Source organism: Haliotis asinina, chromosome 15, assembly GCF_037392515.1.
Source record: "Haliotis asinina isolate JCU_RB_2024 chromosome 15, JCU_Hal_asi_v2, whole genome shotgun sequence".
Taxonomy (NCBI): Eukaryota; Metazoa; Mollusca; class Gastropoda; order Lepetellida; family Haliotidae; genus Haliotis; species Haliotis asinina.
In genome coordinates, this window is record NC_090294.1 from 29,325,778 (window position 1) to 29,353,491 (window position 27,714).

Genomic DNA, 27,714 nt, shown 5'->3' on the forward strand with positions numbered 1-27,714 from the left:
ACTTACCTCTACATAGTCTTCATGGATAAATAGTGCTACGAGTCTGAGACAGGAAGAGCATGCCGCGTGAATACGCGAGATGAGTGGCGGACAATATTAGAACCTACGTAATATGGAGGCAACTTCAACAAACTAGTGATGAAAGCAACTTATGATGACAAATAACTAAAAACATATCACCAACAATTAAGGAAAAGATTGTAACTGCGATCTGTGTTAGGTATTCTCTGACTATGTTTCAGTCATAATCAAGTTGGAATGAACACTCCGGCACTAAACTTACATCGTAAACCTGCACGAAAGGGTTGCCCGTGCGAGTCTCTTGATAATTTGAACGTGAGTTATTAAAGACTAGACCACAAAGCTTCAATCAGAATGAAACGAAGTAAAACCGCTAAGGAAATGAAGGAAGAAGACGATTTGTGGGATTTTAAGTCGTTAAAGCGTTCAAAGAAGGTACCAACCAAGAAAAACAATGCTAAATCAGCAGAATCGAGACCCAGACGTGATACTGTATCAAAAGTTGCTGCATATCGCCAAACATCTCAAATTGATAACAGTGACACCGATGACAGTGACTGTTTGATTGTCAGTTCATATGGTCACGAAGTGAAGGAAAGTAGGAAAAGGGCATTTTTGACATCCAGTGGACCAAATGAACACCTAAGTAAATCTTCTTTGGCAGTACAGATGCAGCTTGGTGTAGATGAAAGTGATTCAAGCCAGACATTACAAGCAATAAAATCTCCATTATCTAAAAAATCTACAAAGGTGAAAACGAAACGTGCGGCAGTAAGTAACACCAAAAGTAAAGTTAAAACAGGAGATGTGAAGAAAGTTGGAAAGAAAACCACAAGCAGGAAAGATCAGATGAAGACTGACAAGATGAGTGAAACCTCAGGGGGATACTGTCCATTTTGTCAAGTTCCATTTTCAGCACTGCTCCATTTATCACCAAATGCTCATACCATGGAATGTATGGATTTACCGTTTTTGTCTGATGCTAAAGGTACGTTTTTTACAGGAATAAAACTGAATACAGATAAACATGTAGTTTTTATCTACAACATACAATTACAGGCGGTTTAACTCAAAAGCAGACTGTTGAATTGCAATCTATCTCAAAAACTAATAAACATAGAATACTCATTGAAATGCTGATAATAATAAAAACATCAGACCAACACAGTGAGGTTTTTGCAGAATTTAAGATCTAAAAATAAAAAATTTGTTTAACAAACTATCATTAAAATCTTGACATAGTTCACTATTTGTTACAACAGAAGAGTGCAAAGAAAGGGACATCCAGGTGTGCAAGAAAGGATGGAGACAGGCCAGCACAGGTTATTGAATCAGAAACTTTGTTGGCACTTGTGCACATGCTTTTCAAACACCTGGTTGTCCTTTCCTTTCAATGATAGTTTTTTAAACAAACTGGACAAAGAGCCATACACTGGCAAGAAAAGGGTATCAGTTTTTTATATGTTGATTATATTGATGAACATGATAATAAAATAAAAATCAGTTCAATTAGCTTTCACTACATGAGCAAAGGCTATGAGAATTAAACAAAGTTGTAAAAGACTTTGTGTGTAGATTTTCAATTCGGTTGTCAGGAATGATAATGGTGCCTGATAACAGACCTTCAATGTGAACATCATCTAGACATGTGAGTGTTTTTCATGTTGTTCCCATGGTTACAGAGTGCAAGGATGGCGTGTGCTGTTTGAGTTGCATCCCATCACACTACAGAAAGTACACTCATATACTCCTGGCAGAATCAAGGGCCACAACTCCCAAAGGAACGTCAACAGGTATACTTTATTATTGTTATTATCTATCTATATAGCACCGAGTTCCAGCTAGACTGCTGTTTTTCCCTTGAACATGATGTCAGTATTGTCAGTCAGTATTATCAATCTCAACTCCCCTTCGAGCATACAACTCTTGGGATCAGGGTATATTTCTACCTAACCAATTCGACGTTTTAATCAAGAAATAGTAATTTCTGGTTTCCGTCACTATTCCTCTATTAATTGGTCTCCTCAACGCTGTAATCCCCCACCCCCACCCCTGGCTTCACACTAATTAGTGGTTATGTCAACAACTCAAGTTATATCCTTTGATGTTTTTGTTTTCTCATCTCCTCAATTATGTTGTTGTTATTGTTAATCTCCTCAGCAATATCTCATGTACCTGTATATAAACTGTTACACCTTGTCCTCCCATATGCTTGAAAACGGTATATGAATCCATACCGAAATGTCGCTATTGTGAAAATAAAGAAGTTGATCATCCATAAAATTTGTTCTGGCACCTTCAGCTCAGCAACTTCTAAAATGCCTCTAAAACAGTTTAACTCTTGCAGCCACTAGGCGCACTGAGTTTGTGTGGCTTTTCCATCCTTACAAGGTACCTATTCGCAGCTGGGTGGACTGGACACATGGTCACTGTACTTTGTTCTTGTATACTGCTTGTTGGTAAGTGTTAGTATGTATTCATGTGTCCAACCAATAGGTTCCTGATATTTGTGTTAAGTACATACGGTTATGAACTTTACACTAGGGGTTGTGACAACACTGAAGCAGTCTACACACAAAGTTCATGCCAAGGTTGTTACGCATCAAACCCCGTGAAAGTCCTGTAGTGGAATAGGCCTTCAGCAACCCATGCTTGCCATGAAAGACGACTATGCTTGTCGTAAGAGGCGACTAACGGTATCGGGTGGTCAGGTTCGCTGACTTGGTTGATACATGTCATCGGTTCCCAATTGCGCAGATCGATGTTCATGTTGTTGATCACTGGATTGTCTGGTCCAGACTCGATTATTTACAGACCGCTGCCATATAGCTGGAATATTGCTGAGTGCGACGTAAAACTTAACTCACTCACCCACACTCACTGTTACGCCAGGTGGGCTCAACTGTGACACCTCAAAGCTCATGGTATAATTGGCCTGATGCCACAGAGTCAGACACCTTGCCCACCATGCCCCAGAAGTAGACAGGTAGAGCTAAGGCAATGGAAATAGTCTATTCTATTACTAGTGAATGAGGTTTTTTTTTCCTTTTCTTCTTTTATTTGTCTGCTTTTACCACAGTCCAAACAGTTTCATGGTAGAGGACCTAAAAAATGAGCCTGACACATTGTACAGGAGTTCAATATTTTTTTTTTAAAAAGCCACTTGCCACAGGCAACTTGTCCTGACTAATTTTCCACCAACCCTGATTTTTATGACTTAATCACAATGATGTTATTATCAAAGAATAAATCAACATGGTATTTGATGTTAATGTTTAGTGAACTATTATTGAGAAGTGATAAATAGAAAAGAAAGATATCTTTGCTTCATGATCATTCTGAAATTTAATAGCTACATTTTGAGCAGATATTAAATGAAATCCAAGCAGTTTTGTAGTTTGAAACTGTAAACATGGTAAATAGAAATTATCTAGTAGCCCACAGATACGTAAGATACCATTATTTGATTTCTCAAAATGGAAACTGTCTTCCAGTGGGATTTTTTAAACACAGATTGTACCCAAGTTGTGAATCTTGCACATACCCACACTCTGATAAAATGAATTGTTAGTCCCTTACGACTTTGTTATCCCCCGCTGCAACGTGGAATGGGGGAACTATGTATTCAGCAGCATCCATCCGTCCATATGTACGTCCCGTTTCTTGTTAACCCAATATCTCACGAACTGTTTTACCCATTGTCTTCAAATTTGTTGACAGCCTTCATTGTAGGATTAGGTAAACACCAGTCGATTTGGGTGACCTTGACTTTATTTTTAAGGTCACCATGACTCTTTGACCACTCTTCAAACTCTTGTTAATGCTATTGTATTGTGCAAACACCAGTCATTTAATGCATTTTGTGTGAGAGCAAAATCTAAAAAGTAGCAAACATGTTATAAATATTTCATTCTCCTTTAGCAGCGGGGGTACTTACGTAACAGTAATTTTGTATCTTCTTTTAAGCACAAAGTACGGAGCTTCCACCTGTAACTCTCAAGCAAGACCTGAGTGGCAGTGAAGATGTTAAGCTCCACATATCCAGTATGCAAGACACACCAAAATCTACCTCATCCGAGAAGAGTGCTGTCTCAACCTCATCTTTGTCCAAAGTGACCTCAACATCTACCTCACAAGCCTATTCTGAAAGTGATGGCCATGGGAGTGATGAGGTCACAGAGAATGTGAACCAAAGTGTTGGAGAATCGAGTAATGGGAACAGACCCAGGAAACACATCTCTGTCCCCGAGAAAAGTGTTACATTAAGTACTGTGGCTGGTGCTGATGAAGCTGGTGGATTCATCGCGGCACCTGACAGCGATGAAGAGGTGCTTAAAGAGTTACCAGACTTGTTAGCAGGATCAGAAGATGAGGAGGATGGGGGCAATATTGATGAGGATACTGATGAAATTGATTGCAATCAGAAGGGGCAATCTGAAATTGACAAGAATCAGAATGAAACTGACAAGAATGAAACTTACAACAATTCAAGTTATGATGACTGTGATGCAAGGGTTGGAGATAACACTGTAATATGTGATAGTATTAAAATAAACGACAATGAAAAGTTGAGCCTTAACAATGTTACAGAAGACAAACTGACCAGTGGCCCAAACTTGACCTCAGGAAAAGAACCAGTGCCTTCTCTAGCAAGAAAACAGACGTCAATATTTAATTTTTTCAGCCGACCAAGCATTAAATGTAACAATGCTGAAACAACAAAAAACAACCAAGCTGATCCTAACTGTGATATTCAAGAATTAAGGAATGGCTTGGCAAGAATTGCTTCAGTCCCTCTGCTAGGTAACGCGAGGCCTTTGAATGGGTTTGATTTAAAAAGATCAAAGACTCTGGGTGCTGGATTTTCTGCTGAGGAGAAGCCTGCCTTTGGCAAAGGAGGAGGGAGAAGTTGCCCGTTTTACAAGAGAATGCCAGGTAACATAACATGAACATAATATAAACATCCCAAGTATCTACATCCATGAGTGAGTGAGTGAGTGAGTTTTACACTGCTTTTAGCAATATTCCAGCAATATCACGGTGGGGAACACCACAAATAGGCATCCACACATTGTTCCCATATGTATAATGGAACCCATGTTTTCAGCATGATGAGCGAACAATGTGGGGTTTTTTTTGTTTTTCTTGTTTTTTAGACAATGTGTTGGACTATGAATAGATGGACCAATTCTTTACCATGTGGAATGGGAAAATCACTATGCAGAGTTGCTTCCCTTTGGTATACTTTACACCTATTGGTCTTGGTTTTGATCTCAGTTTGCCACGATTGTGTTACAAGGTTTGTCAGAAATATACCCATGCTTATAGCTTTTGCCAGATTGTAAACTTAAAATACATTTCTCACCTTTGAGGTCAGTGAGTAAGTTTTCATGTCACATTTAGAAATGTTCCAGCAATCTCATGTTGAGGACACCAGAAATGGGCTTCACACATTGAAGTCATGTGGGGAATTGAACCCTGGTCTTCACGGTGATACCACATTATGCTGATTTGCCGATGATACAGCTGGAATACTGTTTGATCTGGTGTTAATTCTCAACAAAAAAGATTTTAATGTAATCAGGACTGTCAAAACCTAACTCCTCATTCATGGTATAGTAAATTGGTCACTATGTTCATTTTCCTGAATGTTGGACACATTAAGAAGCAATTGAAGTGTTAAGTAACTTCCATTAATACTGGACTTGCATTTCAGGCACGACGCTGACAGTGGATGCCTTCAGGTATGGTGTGATCCCAGGCTGCAAGGCGTACTTGCTGACCCACTTTCACTACGACCACTATGGGGGCCTCACCAAGCACTTCAAGCAACATCTGTACTGTAGCAAGGTGTGGGCATGAATACAGCTGTAACACATGCACTTGTTGCAGACATGTCAGCAAACAGTTTCTTCTCTTTAGCATATCACGCACTACTTCTCTTTTATATATGCACAATGTGTTTCATTGCTGCCTCTTGCCATTTCATCTAATGAGGGATGATGGAGTAATTTAGTTCTTAAAGAATTTTGATTCCCCACATGGGTACATTGTGTGAAGCCCATATCAGGTGTCCCCAGCCTTGATATTGCTGGTATATTGCTAGAACTAAAAGCAGCACAATTCTGAACTCACTCACTCATTCACTCACACACTTTTTGTTTTACCTTTCTCTGCAGATACAGAAACATATAGGAGAACTATTTTCATCATGTGCGCCACTGTGTTACGTGGAAAGCTATTTCTTGTGGACTGTTGTGTTTAAGATAAGATAAGACTTTATTACCCGGAATGGGAATTGTTTTTACATTCACTTGGTCACAGAAGTAACAAATGTACAGCAGTTAAGAACACAACACACATATAAATATAAATATGAATATAAAAAGTGAGTAATTATGACATTAAGATGATTAATTGAGATCATATTGTGAAACTAAAATGGCATATATATTGTAATAACTTATTTATCACAGGTGCTATTTAAAAGTTTAATACTACTTGGAATAAAGGAATTTGTGGCACGGTTGGTTTTAACTTTGGGAATCAGACATCAGCGGCCGGAAGGTAAAAGGGAATAGTATGAGTTTAATAGGTGTGTTTCATCAGCGATAATCTTATGTGCAAGAGACAGGACACGGGTTCCATATAAGGAAGATAGATTTACAAGGGGGGTCTATGAGGCGATGTTGGTAACTTTTATCAGTTTGTTTTTGTTTTTAAGGGAGAGGGATCGGTACCAGCAGTGAATACCAAACAATAAAACAGAGTGAACAAAACAAGAATAGAAAAGTGATAACAGTTTGACATCGACATTAAAAGATCTAAGTTTCCTAAGTGTTGACACTTCTTATAGATAGAGTCCGTATTATTGTTCCAGTTCAATTTGTTGTCGATGATAGTCCCTAAATACTTATGTTCTGATATTAACTACACTGCCTTCAGTACAGATGGGTTCAACATGGTCCACATTTCTCTTTGACCTAAAATCAATTACCAGTTCCTTTGTTTTCGTTACGTTAATCTCAAGGAAGTTATCATGACACCATGTGACTAAGTTATCGATGTCCTGTCTGTACCCGTCCTCACTGTCCGTAGGGAGTGCCACTAGTGCCGAGTCGTCGGCGAACATGATATTAGAACATATACTGTCACTGGCCACAGTCATTCGTGTATATAATGAACAGGAGGGGAGATAAAACACATCCCTGTGGGGCGCCTGTGTTGATGGTGATGGTCGGCGACGTTGTACCATTGGTGAGCACATGTTGTAGCCTGCCTGTGAGGAAGCTGCTAATCCATCGTATTATTGAATGGTCGATGTTGAGGTCCATCATTTTCCTTACAAGAAGATGCGGTTGGATCGTATTAAACGCAGAACTGAAGTCTATGAATAAGATCTTCACATATGATCCTGTCTTCTCTAGGTGATCGTAAATTTTCGACAGAAGATTTATGCTATAATTATAATTATGTTATAATTTCACCCTTACAGTTGCCTCTTGTTATAGGTGACCGGCAACTTGGTTCGAACAAAGATCAAAGTGGATCCACAGTACATTCACACTCTACCCCTTAACAAGCCATGTGATGTGGAGGGGGTGGAGCTGACTCTGATGGAAGCCAATCAGTGAGTAGCTACACAGACTTGTCACACTACACACTCTACCCCTTAACAAGCCATGTGATATGGAGGGGGTGGAGCTAACTCTGATGGAAGCCAAGCAGTGAGTAGCTACACAGACATGTCACACTACACACTCTACCCCTTAACAAGCCATGTGATATGGAGGGAGTGGAGCTAACTCTGATGGAAGCCAATCAGTGAGTAGCTACACAGACTTGTCACACTACACACTCTACCCCTTAACAAGCCATGTGATATGGAGGGGGTGGAGCTAACTCTGATGGAAGCCAAGCAGTGAGTAGCTACACAGACATGTCACACTACACACTCTACCCCTTAACAAGCCATGTGATATGGAGGGAGTGGAGCTAACTCTGATGGAAGCCAATCAGTGAGTAGCTACACAGACTTGTCACACTTCACACTCTACCCCTTAACAAGCCATGTGATATGGAGGGGGTGGTGCTAACTCTGATGGAAGCCAATCAGTGAGTAGCTACACAGACTTGTCACACTAGACACTCTACCCCTTAACAAGCCATGTGATATGGAGGGGGTGGTGCTAACTCTGATGGAAGCCAATCAGTGAGTAGCTACACAGACATGTCACACTACACACTCTACCCCTTAACAAGCCATGTGATATGTAGGGGGTGGAGCTAACTCTGATGGAAGCCAATCAGTGAGTAGCTACACAAACATGTCACACAACATGCATTTCTCTCAGTTCATATCACATGGGGTGCAGGTGGTAATGACAAAACCGTCTCATTCCCCACCCACTCTCGCCAACACCATATGACTCATCAACTTTTTTCTAACTGCCTCCCCACTGGCGTCTCATCACCCTTTGTCTAATTGACTCCAAACTCGCATGTGACTCAGCACCCCTCTTGAAATCCATGAAGAACAGGTTAAAATTGGTTTTCAGTAACCCATTGTTGTCGTAAGATATGACTCACAGGAGCAAGTGGGCAGGTTCATAGACTTGGTTTACACATATCACCGTATCACCGTATCCCAGTTGTTTAGATCGATGCTCTTGCTCTTGATCTCTGGATTGCCACCATATAGCTGAAATACTGCTGAGTGTAGCTATACAACCAACTAACCTCTTTAACTGACCCACAACCCCATCAACCTCACAAGCCACGAGGGTGGTCAGGTATCCTTCTAGTTAAAGCATAAGCCTGTCACTCCCAAAACCCAGACTCGATTCCCCACATGGGCACAATGTGTGAAGGACATTTCTGATGTCCCCAGCTGTCATTGCTAAAAGCTGTGTAAAACTCACTCACTCACTCTCACTCACTCACTCACTCACTCACTCACTCACTCTTCCTAGGACAACTGTCAAACTCCCTCACCACTCATCCTATTGTGTTTACTTCAGCTGTCCGGGTGCAGTCATCATCTTGTTTCGTCTCAAGTCTGGACAGACGTACCTTCACACTGGAGACTTCCGAGCTGACCCCGCTATGGAGCTGTACCCACCATTGATCGGCACCAAGATCCATCAGCTGTACCTAGACACCACGTCAGTATGGGGCAGATGCAGCAGTCCTAAAGAACAGAATATTATCTTAAGTGTCTCAAAAAACTCATATTTAAAATTTAAAATTTACTTACATGAATCTGTGCTGCTTTGACCATTTATGCTAGAATTGACACTTAAGGCTGAGTGCAACCTCAGGGTAAGTCAGATGTTCTGGAAGAGCTGCAAAGATTTTTGTGGCATCAAACGTACTGTATTTGCCACTTTTATTACAGAAATAGTTTTGAATTCAATTGTGGCCGTCCTTAGCTGTTAAAGCCTCTTTGTATTTCCAGTTTGTTACAAATTTGGTCTTTGTAAGTCAGTTGTTTTAATATCAGGAAAGGGTTGGTTTGTTGTTTAATGCCGCTAAGTGGTCTATAAATAATCAAATCTGAACCTGGCAATCCACTGACCAACAGCATGAGCATTGATCTATGCAATTGGGATAGTCTTATTTTGTTGCAGGTATTGTGATCCCATCTACACATTCCCATCTCAGTCAGAAGTGATCAAGTTTGCTGTGTCTCTAGTGAAGAAGCACGTTGAGGCTTGTCCAAACTCTCTGATTGTGTGTGGGACATATACAATCGGGAAAGAGAGAGTGTTTTCAGGTCAGCATCAGGTTGTAGTCGGTTGGCCAGATGTTGTAAAGTGCCATCATGCTGTATTCCTGTTTTCTGTGTTAGGAGCAAACTTTTGGTAATTAGTGAGTGCATGAGTAGTGTATTACACAATGTCATGTGGAGGATCACTACTTGATACATTGTTCTAATGTCGGGAATCAAACCTGGATCTTCAGCATGAAGATTGGACACTTTAAACATTAGGCTACCCCAACACCCACTTAATCTTACAGTGTTCCCAGAAATTATTGAGAAAATCTTTCTTTTTTTTCTAATGATGCTAAGATTGGAAAAAGGGCTTTCACTATGCACTAAGCATACTAAATAAGGGAGACAACTCTTGAAGGCTTAGAAGGCAGCTCATTACGTCAAGAGTTATCTCCCTTGTCTGAGCAGACAGCTTCCTGTGTTGACATGGCAGAATTTACAGCAAGAGAGAAAAGAAAGCTCATTCTAGATGATTTTGAAAGGGGTGAGGCTGATGCTAAAGTGTTAGCTTGTAGACATGGTATTCCTCTGTCTACAGTATACAGAACTTTGAAGAATATTCAAACAGGAACCAGGATAGAGCACAAAGCAGGGGCAGGTCGGCCTAGGAAATTCAGTGTTGTGGATCGTCGAAGACTTGGGCAGATTGTGAGTAGGGGCAAATTGAAAAGTGTTGAGAACATCAGAAATGAAATGATTAGCAGAGGAAGTCCTCAGGTATGCAATGAAACAGTTAGGCAGGAATTACAGAGACTTAATTGGGTGAAAAAACGTGGAATTCACTCGCCGTTGATGAAAGATGCACAAAAGGAAAAACGTTTAAACTGGTGTCGGGCTCATGAAAATCAAGATTGGGATAATGTTTTCTTTTCGGATGAAAGTTCTGTTTGGCTTTTCCCTAATTGTGTGAAAATTTGGACCAAAGATACTGTCAAACCTATCTACCAGCGACCAAAACATAGCCCGAAGTTTCACATATGGTTTGGCATATCGGCTCGCGGAGTGACGCCATTGTGTGTTTTCACGGGAAACTTGACAAAAGAAAGATACGTTGACATTCTAAATGGTCACCTTCTTCCGACAGCACAAACATTGTATGAAGATGATTGGATTTTCCAGCATGATAATGACCCAAAACACACTGCGCGCTACACAAAACAGTGGTTGTCGGGCGAAAATGTTCAAGTTTTAGAATGGCCCAGTTACAGCCCAGACCTAAACCCAATTGAGAATGTCTGGGGAGTCATGAAGGACAGAATAAACCAAAAGGGACTGAGAAATATTGAAGATATGAAGGCCGAGGTGGTCCAATATTGGGATACCCTGTCACACGATTACCTACAAACTTTGATGGGTAGTGTGCCTAAGCGTATTCAGGCATGCATTGCTGAGCGAGGAGGTCTAACAAAGTACTAAAACAAGACCGAGACTGTATAAGGATGATGTTTTCACGTGTTTATGTAAGTAAAACGCCAGAAGTTAATAAACGTGATGAGTTACATGACACAACATGATTCTCAATAATTTCTGGGAATACTATAAATACTTAAACATTTTATGTACTATTCTATCCATTACATATGAAAGACTTGTGGTTAATTTTGTGGAACACTTCTGCTTCACTCACCAACAAAACCACAGACAGGATGTGTAACCGCAGTGATATCATGTGAGGAATGATCTTCACTTAGTTGTATGTACAATGTGTAACACTACTAACAGCTTTGCCAGTTTGGTTTAACCTATGTAACAGGTTTCTCGCTGTAAACAAAAAACATGCTAAATCATTGTGTTGCCGTCAATTGCTCCCAGGTGTCGTGTGATGGTGTCACCATCCACATATTTCCAGCAGACCCCTTAGTTCATGCTAAATATGTTGTTTTGGAGTGGGAAGCAAGCATTGTGGAAGCCTGAACGTATTAAATCAGGTGGTTTGACACCTATCTCACTTCCAAGCTATTTAGATTTGTTTTCATCAATATAGAAAATCAAAACTACTTAGTAGTTGTAGTAAAGGATTGATGACCAAAAGGATTTTGCATGACACGACTTGTAACATAGCGATGTCTTCCTCGGGAGTAAAGTTGTGGTCAAGGTGACAGTGGTAAGTAAGTAGTATCATATTGACACCTACCTCTCTTCCAAGAGAGAAATTTTTATGGTATAGGCAATGTCATGCAAAATCCTATTTTCTATCAATCTAATACATATTTTACTAAAAGTACAAAGTTTGAGAATCAATTATATTATGGTTTGTTTTCATCAAGTCAAAAGATCAAAACTACTGTAGTTAAATATGTTTTTGAATCATGAACAGAAAGATTTTGCATGACACAACTTGTAACAGGACCATTTATAACCATTATGACAAGTGATTTTGACAGAATCATCTGTGAAAACAAGTTGTAACTCAGAAAATAAGCAAGGCAGGTAATTGGGTTAAATGGCAGTAGATTGTGGAAACATAAAATTTTTAACTTACCTTACCATAGGTCTTATGCATATTACCTCTAGCTTCGCTAAACGAGATCAGACAGCCGTTGATTCGCCATCCCCTCGATGGCTACCTCATGTAATCTACGAATGTAGTCACGGAAGTGACGTGATCTCTCCACTCGCGCGAGAGCGCAGAATCCAAAATTCACTTTTACCTTTAGCGTTCATGCGAACGGACGTGTTGGTTTGCAGTTGTTTTTTTTTTCCTACTGTGTGTAGTTTCAATAAAGTTGCTACTCCTTGGTAGGTATGGTTTGTATCCCCTCATTATGTATCAAAGTCAAGTCATACAAGCATTTAATGTGCTTACCTTGCTACCTCGTGTTGTTCTTTTCTCACTCAGGCTTGGCTTGGCCATGTCGGAGGTGAGAACGACATGGCGTCCATGAGGGTAGTTCATCTTGTTGGTGGTTTGCCCGTCATGTTTCTGCCCATGCTTGGTCATTTTCACTTGTGTTTTCGGTATTTAGCATACTTTTTTCTGCCATGAATTTCAGCGTAGCGAAGGCAGCCATTGTGGTTGTTATTTTTCGCTGCCCCGCACTTACGGGTGTGCCTATTTTTTTACGTAGGGGTGCAACTACTTTCTACATTTTTATGTAGGGGGTTTTCCTCCTAGTATTGTATTAACATGTCGTCAAGTCGTGGTTTCTTGTCTGTTACAGTTCTGTGTATGACTCGACACTATTGTACTGTCTGCAAGGGGCAGAAATCAGCCAAGGACCCACATCCCTGGTGTCCGGATTGTGCGTCCGCTGTTTGTTCCATCGATAGTCGGTGCCTACACTGTCAAGCGTTATCTCTCACCGATTTCAAGACCTTTTTGGCGGTTCGGAGGAAACGTTTTACGCAACGTAAGAGAAGAATGTCGTCGCCAGCGTCTTCCTTGGGATCCTTACCTGACGACCAAGATCTACCACCGCCTTCAATACCACTATCAACGCCGAGTGTGGAGCGCTCATCTATTACGCCGGCGCGCTCCTCTCCAGAGCCTACGCGTTCGGACGCCTTTGTAGATTTATCTCACCCGGATGCCTTATCCCATCCTGAAGTTCAGAGGCTTCTGCGATCTCTCTTGACGCCGGGCGCTGCTGTACTCCCTACCTCGGTATCTACACCTTTACCAACGACAGCGCCTAGACTTACGCCAGCGCCGTTGCCTGTACCAGCGCCTCTGCCTGTCCCGGCGCCTTTGTTTACATCAGCACCGGTGTTTTCGTCAGCGCTTATCCCGACGCCAGCGCCTATTCCGACGCCAGCGCCTGTACCAACGCCAGCGCCAATATTGTTGCCGGACCCTGCTCCTATAACTACGTCTTATCGGATCCCCAGAGTGTCTCATACGCTGACTAAAGAAGAAATGTTACAGCGCCAGCTGGATGAAGAGCGCGCTCGTCGTTTAGAGGCTGAGCGCTCCCGGCGCAGATCTCGTTCTAGGTCCCCGAAGGGTCGGCGCTCTCGTTCTCCACATCGTAGCAGGCGCCGGCGCTCCCGGTCGGTTTCCCGCTCTCCAAGGCGCTCCTTAGAGGAAGACTCACGTACCAGAAGTAGACGTAGAGTGCGATCTCGGTCAAGATCACCACGACGTCTCTCTAGATCCCAGCGTTCGCGATCGCCGGAACCACTGCGGACTTCCGGCAAAGAATTTAACACTAAGAACTCTGCTTCCAACTCGAGTCAGCGACGAGAATCAACCTCTATTTCCTGGGAGGAACACGAGGAACAGTTCTTTTGCCCAGACTATGAGGAGGAACCTGGCAATGTTGGTGATAGTGATGGCACCTATCTTCCCTTAACTGGTGTCTTTGAGTGGATTGCCGACAGATTACCGGACTGTCCTTCCCCTTCTTCGGATTCAAACAACCCGGCGTCGATTCACTTGACTCCTGAGTTACTTATTCCACCACACCCTATGGTGGCGGATGCGATTACTTTGTTAGACTCGGACTTTGCGAAGTTATCCTTAAATCCGACCATCAAAGCGTCGAAGTCTAAGAAATCAGATTATAAAGTGCACAGTCTGGATTTTGCCGACAACGGGGCGGCGCTAGACGATTCAATTAAGAGGTTGTCAAGTTCAACTCCGTCATCTTACAGAGTTCAGGATTCAAAGTTAGCAGCTGTTGATACTGAACTGAAACGTATGCTTAAACCTATCTCGGCGCTTGCGTCAGCCACCTCCGCTGCAGCCTTGGATTTGTCAGAGGATAATGCCTCGAGGGTGGATCATTTAACTACCATTTTTGCTTGGCAAGGCAGAGTACTCCATGACCTACTTGGACACTTACGTGCGGCGCTAGCCATGACTACTACTATGCGCCGATCTGGATTTTTAGATGCTTGTTCTTGGCAAGAGGAATTTAAACGTCAACTTCTTCGTGCACCATTTACGTCTAAGTTCCTCTTTGATGAAAAGATACCGTCGGTGTATAAACAACATGCCGAACTTACTAACACGGAAGTGGCGCTGTCAACTTTCGAGGCCTTGGGCTCTGCATTTCGTGGCCGAGCCAGGGGTAATGCCAAGAAAAGATATGTACCCAGGAGAGAGTCGATCCGTTCCTCGTTTGGGAGGGGACGAGGTCGTACCAAAGACTCAGATGTCCAGCGCAAGCCTCAAGAACGTGGCAGGGATGCCCCAGCTACGTCCGGTCGAGGTAGGGGCAAGCGTCCCTACTCCGGCCGCTGAAGCCATGGACTACTACGACTGGGACCTCCCACCCCCAGTCGTACCAGTTCATCCGACCCCTGTAGGTGGGAGACTAGGGATCTTCTGGGCCAACTGGACATTCCTGGAAGACCCGTTTGTTTGCAAGATCCTGAGAGCCGGCTACAAGCTACCACTAGCCAGAGCTCCGCCGTTGACTACCACTCCCCTGTCACGAGGGTACTCAATAGATCAACAGGTACTTATCCTAGAAAACATCAACATTTTATTAACAAAACATGCTATAGAGATAGTGTCAGAACCCCATCTCTCCCCGGGGTTCTATTCACCCATCTTCCTGATACCCAAGAAAGGTTCCACCAAAATGCGGATGATTCACAACATGGCGACTTTCAACAACCTGTATTTAGCCGAGCCCCCGCATTTCCGAATGACATCACTGGATCAGATCCGAGCCAAATTGTCACCCGGAGCTTGGATGGCCAGCCTAGATTTACAGGATGCTTACCTGCACGTTCCTGTATTCCCACGTCACAGGAAGTTCCTGCGTTTCATATTCAACGGAGTACACTACCAGTGGCGAGTGCTGCCGTTTGGAATTTCTACGGCCCCGTGGCTTTTCACTCGGGTCACACTGCCTGTCACCCGGTTTCTGCACCTCCGGGGGATAGACTTCGATCCTTACATCGACGATTGTTTTCTAAATCACTGCAATCCTCAGTTGCTACTCAAACAACTGGACTTCTCCACACGCCTACTTCAACAGTTGGGATGGATTATCAATTTCGAGAAGTCGCAACTGAAACCAACGCAGGAGTTAACATTCATTGGGGGGTTGTTCCTGACTCGGCTCAATCTAGTCAGGGTCCCTCCCGATCGATGGCAGAAGATTCTCGCCTTTACGGATCGAGCTCTGTCCCTACCTCTCACCCTCAGAGAATGGCAGTCTCTGTTGGGCTTGTTGACGTCGGCGCAGGACCTCACCCTCAGAGGACGGCTTATGCTGCGCCCACTACAGAGGTTCCTATTACCATTCATTCGAGAGAACGACCTCCAGTCGTCATTTCTTCTACCCCCGCACCTGCATCAGTACCTCAGGTGGTGGACGGTAGAGTGGAACGTCTGCGCCGGTGTTTGTTTGACAAACTTCAACCACGACCACGAATTGTTTGTAGACGCATCCCTCTTGGGATGGGGTGCTCATTTGAACGGCCAGACAACCTCAGGGCTGTGGTCAGACGCCGAAAAGGAGTGGCATATCAACAGCCTGGAGATGCAAGCAGTCATCCTAGCGGTTCGCCACTGGCTACCGGTCCTAACAGACTCCAGACTCCTGGTAGCGTCCGACAATTCCACGGTCGTGTGGGTGATTCACAATCAGGGTACAACCAGGTCCAAACAACTTCTGGACCAGATGTTCCTGTTAGCGGATCTGGTAGACAGCAACGGCATCGTGATCGCGGCTCGTCACATTCCCGGCTGCAAAAACATTCTGGCAGACGCCCTGTCGCGCCCCGGCAAACCATCCCCGACGGAGTGGATGCTTCATCCGGACGCATTTCGCCAGATTTGCTGGCAACTCGGGAGACCACTGGTAGATCTTTTTGCCACCAGTTTCAATCACCAGTTACCAACGTACGTATCTCCCGTGCCGGATCCACAGGCGTGGGCAGTCGACGCGATGTCTGTATCATGGGAAGGACTGGACGCATATGCGTTCCCTCCTCCAATTCTTCTCTCGGATGTAATCGCCAAGATCAGACTGACGCAGAACCTCCGACTGCTTTTGGTCGCACCTTGGTGGCCAGCCAGATCGTGGTTTCCCGATCTTCGACGGCTCGCCAGCGGAGACCCTTACAAACTTCCAGAGTGGTTGCATCTGCTTCGACATCCACACAGTCGACAGCTGCATCCGGATCCACGGCGATTCCATCTTCACGCATGGGTCATCTGCAGAGAGCATTAAAGGCTAAGGGCTACTCTGCGCACGTGGCGAACGTTATAGCTCGCGCGCATAGAGTTTCTACCCGTTCTTTATATGACGACAAATGGCGCTCTTTTGAGAATTTTTGCGCACGAAGATCTCAAGATCCCATGGCAGCATCTCCTCAGTTTGTGGCACAGTTCCTTCTCTACCTACGGAACTCTAGACATCTCAAAGGCAGTACCTTAGGCACCTATTTGTCTGCTTTGAATTCTGTCCTTGCTATCAAGTCAGATTCACAGATCTCCAAGATACCGGAACTTATTGCGCTTCTCAAAGCTTTCAAGCTGGAAGACCAGAAGACCAAGTTTCGTCCTCCAGCTTGGGATCTTAATGTTGTCCTTCAACATCTCAGAGGGCCGCCGTACGAGCCATTAGAAGAAGCCTCCTTTGAACATCTTTCCAAGAAGACGGTTTTCTTACTATCATTGGCAATAGCGGCTAGAGTCAGCGAGATCCATGCTCTTGACGTTACTCAGATCCGATTTGAACAGTCAAGACACGGACGTGCTCATTTGGGTTTGCTTTGGGATTTTGTGGCTAAGAACCAGCTTCCCGGGCAGCCTAACAGGTTATTCTCCATCCCTCCTTTGTCTACGATCTTGGGTCATCATGACTTGGAGGAGGAGCTGCTATGTCCAGTCAGGGCTCTCAGATGCTATATTAAAAGGTCAGCCTCTAGGAGACGATCCCGCAAAAGGTTATTCATTCCCTTTGCCGTGTCCTGCAAAGGTGAAGTAAACAGAAATACTATTGCCCTCTGGCTCAGATCGACTATCCTGGCGGCCTATGACGACAAGCACCTGCCTCATCCGGTAGCAAGTAACCCGCACGAGATCAGGGCCTTGGCGTCTACGATGGCCCTCCATCGGAACTGCACAGTACCGCAGATCATGGAGGGCTGTTTCTGGAGGTCATCAACTGTCTTCGCATCCCACTACTTGAGGGACTTGGCAGTTGAAGACGTGGAGGGATTACAGTCATTTGGTCCATTGGTGGTTGCTCAGCAACTTACCCGACCATCCGCCCATTAGGTAACTACACTTCTACTTACCTTTGGTCTTAAGATTAACCTCACCCCCAGGGTGCGTCGGTTTTTCTTTGGAGTTCTATTGGGTTGCTCTTTGTCCTGTTCCAGGTATTATCCTGAGACCGTTGACATTGGCTTTCCCGAGTTCTCCTGATGCATGTGCACTGTTTGCTGAGGGATGGTCCTCTGGAGTCCACACCACCATCCATCTGTCGAAGCCATATGCATAAGACCTATGGTAAGGTAAGTTAAAAATTTGTTAAAATCTAAATATTTTAGATATTTAAATACTTACCTTACCATAGGGCGGTGACTCCCTCCCAACGCTGGATGCTCCTCCCCACTTTGGACTCTTCGGACCTTCCGGTTGACGGTAAAAGTGAATTTTGGATTCTGCGCTCTCGCGCGAGTGGAGAGATCACGTCACTTCCGTGACTACATTCGTAGATTACATGAGGTAGCCATCGAGGGGATGGCGAATCAACGACTGTCTGATCTCGTTTAGCGAAGCTAGAGGTAATATGCATAAGACCTATGGTAAGGTAAGTATTTAAATATCTAAAATATTTAGATTTTAACAAACTTTCATTTTGCAAATCAGTTGTTAAGACTGCAGGTTTAGACAAACCTACAAAGAAGAAATGTCCATGAACACTACAGCAACCCACTTAGGTATACCTCACATTGCATCATGGAGGTGAGCCCCTCTGATTTGTTGAAAATTCATTCGTGGGAGAGAATTGTCCACTGTTGTCAAAAAGGTTGATTTAAGGTAATTTAATGTCAACATGAGTAGTTTTGATGACAAGGTTTCATTTATAACGATATCAATAAATGATTAGTGTATTTGTACCTCCTAGAGTATTTGTGGCATTTAAGAATTAATAAGCTCATGTTTTCACATCGTATCACATCACATGGATAGTGAGGATTTGCTTTCTTACTGGTTAGGGACCATTTGTAATTTATTGCTGGCGGCTGATGATATTATTGTTTTTTTCTTTTTTTATGGAGAAGCATATGCAATGGGTTTTTTTTGTTTTATATTTTTTTTAGGCGACTGGAGGGTTAATGTTGCATTCAGATTTTTGCCCTTATGCTGTGAAATACGTACATGTATGTATGTAACTGCTTGATCTAGATCTAGTCCATACTATTGTAAAACTGTTGGCCATCTACTTGTCTGAAGTAAATATGCAATGCAGGGAAGAGAACTCTTATTAGGGAACTGTCATTTATTAAGCGGCAGCGTGAAAAAATGAGTTTAACAGGGTGCAAGCTGTTAAGGAGTTAGGGTCACATTTAGAGGACATTTTGAATATTTATAGATTTATAGTAATGAGTGTTGTTCGTGTGCAGAAATACCTTGCTGAAGAGTTTGAGGAGTAAGGGAGATAACTCTCAAGGGTTTATAGTGTTGAAATGTCAAATAATGCTAGTCTGAGAACTGAAATGTGTTGAAGAAAAGTGAAAGTATTATATTAGTACTCCAAAAATCACATCTCTGTAGAATTTGAGTGCTGTGATTCTGAATAAGGTTTATGTGTTTTAGTTTTGCTTCAGATTGTATGTGACCAGTATGAAGGTACACACACTAACGACAAGTGAAATGTCATGTCTCTCAGTCTGTGCTCCATACAGGAATTTCCTAGATTGTGTTTACTCATAATGTTACTCTGCTCATGTTAAGGGACAGCGGGTAGCAATGTGGTTAAAAAGCATCTATTCAGCACACCAAATACTTGGGTGTAATGTGTGAATCCCATTTCTGGTATCCCCCACCATGATATGCTGGAATGTTGCTAAAAGAGGCTTAAAGCCAAACTCACTCATGATATGATAATTTATTGATACCAAATTTGCTGCACATTTATGTCTATGAGAACAACTTTTTTACATGTTCAATGTTGTGTCCAAGATTTGTGTATCACTGTTTTGCCAGGACTCTATATTTCATACATACTGTTTCCAGCAATCGCTGATGCCTTACAGAGCAAAGTTTGTGTGAAGAGAGACAAGAAAGTCATCATCGAATGTCTTGAGGACCCACATCTGCAGAAGATGGTCACTCTTGACCCCAAAGAAGCTAGGGTTCATGTTCTGCCCATGGGAAAACTAAAACCCAATGTAAGTACAGGGTTCCCATGTTCTTGAGTGACCATGGCAAAGTTAAAATGTTGTTGGCATGAATAAACTATGTGCTGCTTTTCTTGCTGTATGACAGCAAACTGTTAAGTCTGGAAGAGGTAATTCACTGATTTGCTGAGATTGATTTGAACAACAACCAAGGATGTAAGTGTATGCTAAGCTTATGTTTAGTGGTGTTGCAATGATTGAAAATTGATCAAAAGATCAGTTAGAAGTATTTAGGGATTGTTATAAAAATATCTTTGATTCTACCAACCAATCCTGTGCTAATGGAATCCCATGAGCGAGATCAGTGCAAATGGCGCCTTATGTGAGGTAGCAGTGAATTGTGTAGACGGGTAACATTATATGTGTTTTCCGTAACTTTGGATATTATTTGGAAGTGTCTGGCTTTGGGCAATAGTCCTGAGGGGCTAGCTATACATTTAGGGTGTTTACTCTTTCTGTTGTGTCAGCAACCCATGCTTGCTGTAAAAGACAACTATGCTTGTCGTACGAGGCGACTAATGGGATCGGGTGGTGAGGCTTGCTGACTTGGTTGATATATGTCATCGGTTCCCAATTGCGCAGATCGATGCTCATGTTGTTGATCACTGGATTGTCTGTTCCAGACTCAATTATTTACAGACTGCAGCCATATGGCTGGAATATTGCTAAATGCAGCGTAAAACTAAACTCACTCACTCACTCTTACTGTTGTGACTGTGTCTGTCAGTTTTTCAATTCGTGTCAGCGAGCTGACTGATACCACGTGCAAAAATGGGAGATGATGCTCACCCACGTGGCGACTTCCAACAAACCCAACAAATATCACCTGCAGGCGATAAAAATGAAAAAATTAAACCTAAATCTAACAAAGACATAAAAAATAAATTCTGAAGGCCGCAAGTCTTCAGACAGTAATTCTGAACATCACAAGCTTGCATCATGCGTGAAAGATATTTTAATGGAAATGAAGGCCATGAACTCGGGTATGAATAAAACAAGTGACAAATTCTCTCAGTTTGAGGGGACAATGCAGATAGAAGAAATGGGTCCGATGGATTATGAATAAGACTACTAGTCTCATAACGACAACTTCCACGTTGAATATCAGTACCAATCAGAGAGTGAAATTCAGCCCGATGAGCCTGCTTATGATGAACAATCAATTTCTAGTCAAGAGCAAATAGTTTCAGGGGACAGTACGGCTGAAGTTGAGGTTGAAGATGAGTTTTTGACTCTGAAAAAATCACCTGGACTTGCACAAGATAAGCGGACCAGTATTGATGGAAAGTTGATTGACATAATTTCACCATTGTTTCAGTACAAGTAAATTGAAGATACAGTTGTGTATGAACGAATGAAGGAATACAGAAAACCTTCAAATTGCTAAGTATTGAATCATCGCAGTCATCGCAGTAGACATCTCTACAAGTCAGCTATCGCTGCACTCAACGCAGCCATTCGACTTGGAAAGGTCATGTTGAAGAAGAACGAAGACTACAATCTTCAACTACATCGACTGCTGCTCCTAGATCGGCCACGACTGCATCGTCACCGCTCCGGGTTGTCAGCAGCATCAGTCATCACAGCAGACATCCCTGACTCAGACGAGTCAGCCGTGACTGCACTCAACGCAGCCATTCGACGCAGACACCTTCATGCAACATGAGCCTAGGAAGGTCATGTTGAAGAAGAATGAAGACTATAATCTTCAACTGTTACTAGTGTGTATTTTCTGTATATTTTATTGTTAATTAAGTAATAATTATTATTAGGTCACAATGTTTAGTGTTTTGAATAATAATTATGATGGGTCACATTTCGTATAATAGATGATCTGCATTTTTAGGATTTTGGCAGCAGGCTTTTCTGGGAATTATCTGCCCTTGACTTCCTTTTTGTTTACTTCCGGGAGACATTGTTTTGAGGGTATTCTACAGTGTTGGTGATGGCAGTAAGTGCTCGTACTTTTGTGAAACGACTGAAAATGGTAGCTGCCGTGCTGTGAACAACACATTCAGACATTCACAGAAGTTACATTGCCAACGCTTCATCCGTCAACGCCTGACCTATTGCTGTCAGACTGTGAAGAAAGCCGGTGACGTTACATCTGCAATCTGATTGGTCTTTGAGAGAGAACGCCCTGTGCAGAATGTGGTGTTATTGTTCCAGTATCAGGAAGTCGTCAGTGACTTTCAGCGCATGAGTGATTGTGACCCTGTACTTGTAACGAAGATACTTGTACATGAAGAAGGGTCGCAACTAGTCACGATTGCTATATCTTGACATTTAGCTGCATCAGAAACTAGCAGGATGCTAGTTACTTTTGATGTCATCATGTGCCAGTCAACGAAGTCGTCTACGGAAGACAAGTTTGACTGGATGTGATCCCCCCATAATCTACAATGAATATTAGAAGGACAGGACCAAATTATCGCTGTTACATGTTCCCGTTAAGGGGGGAAATTACTGGACATAATTTTGAACAGCCAGCAGAATCCAGCATGGTCTGACCCACAGCTGTTTCCGTCGGATTCTGTAAACAATTAAGCATGAGTCAGGATGAGGAAAAATATGTAATTTTCTGAATAAAATTGATATTTTACACTTATCCTGACTCATGACAAAAGCCCTCCCAGTCGCCCCTCACACGAACGCTGAATTCCTATACTTCTCTTGTCGGGCAATTTACAGGAGAGAGTGACAAGTGTGCTGGGTCAGCTCACCAATTACTCAGGAAAAGGAACGCTACTCGTGGGTGAGTGTGTTTTTACGTCCGCTTCTTTCAGGTGTTCCACTACCTTCGCCAGGGAAGAGGAGATAAGCAATTAAGCATTAGTCAGGATAAGTATAAAATTACATAATCCTGACTGTTGCATGCAAACAGATGCTAGTATGGACAGCTGGGGAGCATGTATAGAAGAAATGAAAGCAAATGGTAGATGGCATGATGGCTTTTTTTCATCGCCATGTTTTTTGGGTTTTTTTTCAACTTTAGAGGTTGAATTGGCATTTTTGATGACAGGTTTCTGTAAGTGCATACCGAAAGGTATCAGTACCTGCAAAGTTGTGTTTTATGTTGCATGTGACCTTTAATAATATTGACTTAACAATAACACACATACGAGGAAGTAGAAATACCCATGCGATCTAGCTTCGAGAGAAATTTCTCTGACAGAACAGAATGGACCTTAGATTCAAAAACCTTTGACAAAATGCTTGACTTGTGTTCTCTACAACCAGAAATTGATTTGTTTGGATGAATTAACAAGAAGTTGCCTACATGTGTCTCTTGGACGTTTGATCCAGGTGCATGTCATACTGACGTATTTACTATGGACTGGGGTGGCAAAATATTCTATTGTTTCCCACCCTTTTGTCTGATTGTAAAGTGCTTTCAAAAAATCATGTTTGATAAAGTGAAAAGGATTATTATTGCCCCAATATGGCCTACACAATCATAGTTCACAACTTCAATGAATCTTCTTGTTGACAGACCTGTGGAGATAACGAGGACAACAAGCAGACTGAGTCTTTCGTGGGATGCGACAATTCTTCTGAATCTGAACCACTTGAGATTAGCAGCGTTTCCCGTGACTGGGAGCGGGGATGTTTTTCTGAAGGAATCAGGAACCTCCTGTGGAATTCCTGGAGACACTTCACCAGACGACAATGTCATGTGTTTAGGGACAAATGGTTCCCCTTTTGCGATCAGAGGAAACTTGATCTATTTTCTGCAGATATAAGATTTGTGTTTGATTTTTTATGCAAGTTGTTTCAGCATGGTTTAGGTTATAGTGCCCTTAACATGGCTAGAAGTGCATTGTCTGCTGTTATGGATAGCACCAGGGAGCCAGTGGGTGCTTTAGTGAAAGGATTTATGAGAGGAGTTTTTCAGCAGAACCCCCCAGTGCCTAGATACCAAGGTCTTTGGGATGTCATTGTACTTCTTGAATATCTTCGTAAACTCTCTCCAGTTAGAAAGTTAACTTTGAAACAACTATCCATCAAGCTTGTTTTACTTTTTTCAGTTGTTACTGCCCAAAGAGGACAAACATTACATTTATTGGACTTGGATTCTACGAACATTTCATTTCATTTAGTTGTTTTTCAGTTGAGTTTTTATTGAAGGATCATGTCAAGCAATCTAAACCTGGTAAAGTTTTTGCTTCAGTGAAAATACTGGCTTACGCCCCTGACAGAGGTTTCTGTCCCATCACAGCGCCCAATGAATACATTTCACGTACAGACCCTCTGAGAGGTGAAGAGTCACAATTGTTCATCATCAATGAGTATCCACGGACACTATTAGTCGTATAAAATCAGGACTTAACAGTGCTGAAATAGACACTGCAATGTATTGACCTCATAGTACCAGGGCAGCAAGTCTGTCTGCTGCAAGTAAACTCAATGTGCCTCTGCATCAGATCCTTGACAGGGCAGGTTGGACTTCAGCAAAGACTTTTGCGAAGTATTACGAAAAACCTGTTGTCTCAGAATGCTCAGCTTTGTTTGCAAACACTGTTCTATCACAGGAAAAGTTAAAGAAATGAACATTTTTCATGATGATACATTAACTGCAGTTGATGTGAAAGTTTGTGCATATGTAAGGTTAAAGGTTTAACCTAAACAACAATTTGTAAGGTTTACATGGTTGTTTACCATTTTTGCAATAAATGAATTGCATTGAATTTTGTTTATTTTTTTCACTGCTGTTTGCATGTACATTAAGATGGCTTTGAATATCTCATGGGATCCCTTTAGCACGGGAGAATTGGTAGAATTAGAAAATTAAACAAGATTTTCCTGGAAGCTGAAGTTTGATTCTAATTCTGCCAATCAATCCTTAGTGCTGAGTGGTCCCTCCCATTGGGTTTCCCACCCATTGACCCCTGTCTTCTTCAAGTACATAATGTTCAAGACTGATCTCGCACATGTGCACATGCAATCTCATGGGATACATCAGCACTAAGGATTGGTTGGCAGAATTAGAATCGAACTTCAGCTTACAGGTAAGTCTCATTTAATTTTCTAATTAATCAGGTTTTTGTTGTTTTAGCATAACACACTTGAATGAAGTGAACTTACCTTTAATTTTGATGAATATTCAGGAACCAATAAGCCCTAAACAGCCTAAAGCTATGTGCATTGTGTTCACAATTTCATATTCACCACTATTGGAAATATTACTGTAACCTGTCTATGAATTATTCATTTTTTGTGAATGTAATGAGATATACTGATAAATTGTTGTTGTCTAAATGAACAGAACAATTACATTAACATTAATGAGAAAAAACCTGAGGAAAATCCCTTAAAATTTGTGACTGCAGTAAAAATGTATGTATTATGATAATATATCAGTAATCGTTCACCACACTCCCTTTGATTATTGATAGTGGACTTCTGATTTCCAACACTAGTTATGTCTCTCTGTTCAGGATCTCAGCATCTACCTGAGTGAGCAGGCCAAGTTCAACAGTATCCTTGCCTTGGAACCTACTGGTTGGTCTCACAGTAACAGAGTTGTCTCCCTTGACCAGATTAAGCCCAAGTACAGCAGGAATGGCATTACCATATATGGTGAGCTGACAAAGCAGCTTGTAAACAAAAACGTCAGATGTGTTTTTAGTATTGTTGGTCATTTGACTAACATGTGTAGGATAAAGAATCAAGCGTTCCATTTCAAAATATCCTAGGTTGGTTGACCAAAACATGAAAGCTTTTAAAGTAAAATAATTTTCACTTGATGTCTCATCCGTAGTAAATTTGTTTATATATTTATAAATCATATCTATTATTTGATAACAATAGTCTTTTTTAAGTGTTTTTTACTTGAGAATTACTCAGTTAATAAGGCTTAAATATTCTACTGATTGATAGAATTTTTCAAATAAAATCTTAGTAAGATTTTTCTGCCTGAATTTCAAGGCAATGTTGTACTACCACTGGGTACTGAGCTCGCGCTATGTTGTCCAGGTATTCCATACAGCGAACACAGCAGCTATCTGGAGATGAAACGCTTCACCCAGTTCATCCGCCCAGACAGAATACTGGCCACTGTAAACAACACTAACCCGGAGAGTCGCCAGAAGATGAACAGGCTGTTCATGACTTGGTTGTCGGAAGTGAAGAAAAATGATTCAGGAAAGAAGGAACCAGTACCCACAGAAAAACAGTCATCCCTCTCTTCCTGGTTGAAATAAACCATTTTACTTCATTCCATTTCATATCAACAGTCTGGAGACGGAGATCTCAGTCGTTTTGGGTTTTTTTTATGTTCATTAAAGGAGGCAATCAGTTTCAATGCTACAGAAGTGCATTATCAAAAAAAAAAAAAAAAACTATATAAAAGTTGGCATTTGATAAAATAGCATGATATTGTATCGGCTTTAGTTAGGCATAGAAATATGGTGATGCAGTCATATCTCCGGCATAGTTACGTCACTGTCTCTACTCAATTTGTGAATCATTATGTGAACACATAAGATATTAAGGTGGGATCTGAACTGTTTATCATTGCTGGAATTGTTGCTGGAATTGCCAGAACTGTGATAGAAACTTAGCTTTCTGCTGCTTTTGCTGTAGACAGTATGAAAGTAGCATTTAAATAATATGTAGACATTTACCTCCTTTATCAAGGGTTGAAGTAAAATGGCTTTAGTTTACTAATGCTTTATTAAAAATGGCCTCAGTTTACAGCAGTTTACATTAACAATCTTCAATTAAAGTATATTTCATCAACAGTCCGCAGGTAATTTGATTAATCCAGAGATTACCAATGTTTCAGGTAAACAGTTTTCAGGTTTCAGACAAGTGGTCGTCAGGTTACCAGTGTTTCAGACAAACAGTCTTCGGGTTGCCAGTGTTTCAGATAAACAATTATTTGTTCACTAATACATGAGACAGAGCATTGTGGGTCATTATTAATGAAACTAACCATGTTTACTTGAATCTTATGCCAGTGGATTTTGAATAGTACAAAAGTTAATTTTTGGACATAAACATACCTCATTCAAACTTCAAACTGATGCATTTCTGAGAATATATCTATATGTTTTTCATTTATCTGTAACTATTTTTCAAGTGTCTTTTGACACAAAAAAGTGTGTAATATCTATTTGTGATTTTTTTCTCATACTGTCATTTAGGTATATTTGTGCTGAATGATGAGTTTGACGCTACATGGCACGTGGGCACGCACTCACACACACTGAGAGAGAGATTGAAGGCAGTGTTGTGACTGCATCGATCTTTTGTTGACCTTCACGAGAGGTCAAGTTATAATACCAGGCTCAACTTCTATGAACTATATGCAAATTCATAAAATAGGGGATCTCTAGTTGTTGAGGGGGATCTCTAGAAGTGAATAGATCCATGTCTAGTGTGTCAACAAGTTAAGTGTGAGCAATTTAAGGAGTGATGAAATTTGTTGGTACAAGAAACTCCTTGTGAAAATGGCATTAGAAGTTTGTATTGTTAAGAGGTGTACTGTACTGATCACCAGTTGACAATCACTTTCTGAACAATGAGCATTTTCTTTTTTTTTCTTTTTTTTTTTATGGACAGTAGCAGTGTATCCAAACATTGATCAGTATTATAATGAT

The 27,714-nt window shown here is 41.8% G+C and overlaps 1 protein-coding gene across 1 annotated transcript; it reads left to right on the top strand.

The window, feature by feature from the left end:
- Positions 1 to 45: 45 nt before the first annotated feature.
- Positions 46 to 26,451, top strand: LOC137265214 (DNA cross-link repair 1A protein-like). Its single transcript, XM_067800560.1, has 10 exons — positions 46 to 1,009; positions 1,704 to 1,814; positions 3,988 to 4,956; positions 5,738 to 5,871; positions 7,533 to 7,651; positions 9,042 to 9,185; positions 9,651 to 9,796; positions 19,947 to 20,101; positions 25,549 to 25,690; positions 26,087 to 26,451. The coding sequence occupies exons 1-10, from the start codon at positions 376 to 378 to the stop codon at positions 26,311 to 26,313; spliced, it is 2,781 nt and encodes a 926-aa protein (XP_067656661.1). The 5' UTR covers positions 46 to 375; the 3' UTR covers positions 26,314 to 26,451.
- The last annotated feature ends 1,263 nt before the right edge of the window (positions 26,452 to 27,714 follow it).

Excerpts from the sequence above, each read along its gene's own strand:
- LOC137265214 (XM_067800560.1), top strand. The coding sequence starts at position 376 with ATGAAACGAAGTAAAACCGCTAAGGAAATGAAGGAAGAAGACGATTTG. Across the intron at positions 1,815-3,987 it reads TCCCAAAGGAACGTCAACAG|CACAAAGTACGGAGCTTCCA; the intron begins GTATACTTTATT and ends TCTTCTTTTAAG. Across the intron at positions 9,186-9,650 it reads CAGCTGTACCTAGACACCAC|GTATTGTGATCCCATCTACA; the intron begins GTCAGTATGGGG and ends ATTTTGTTGCAG.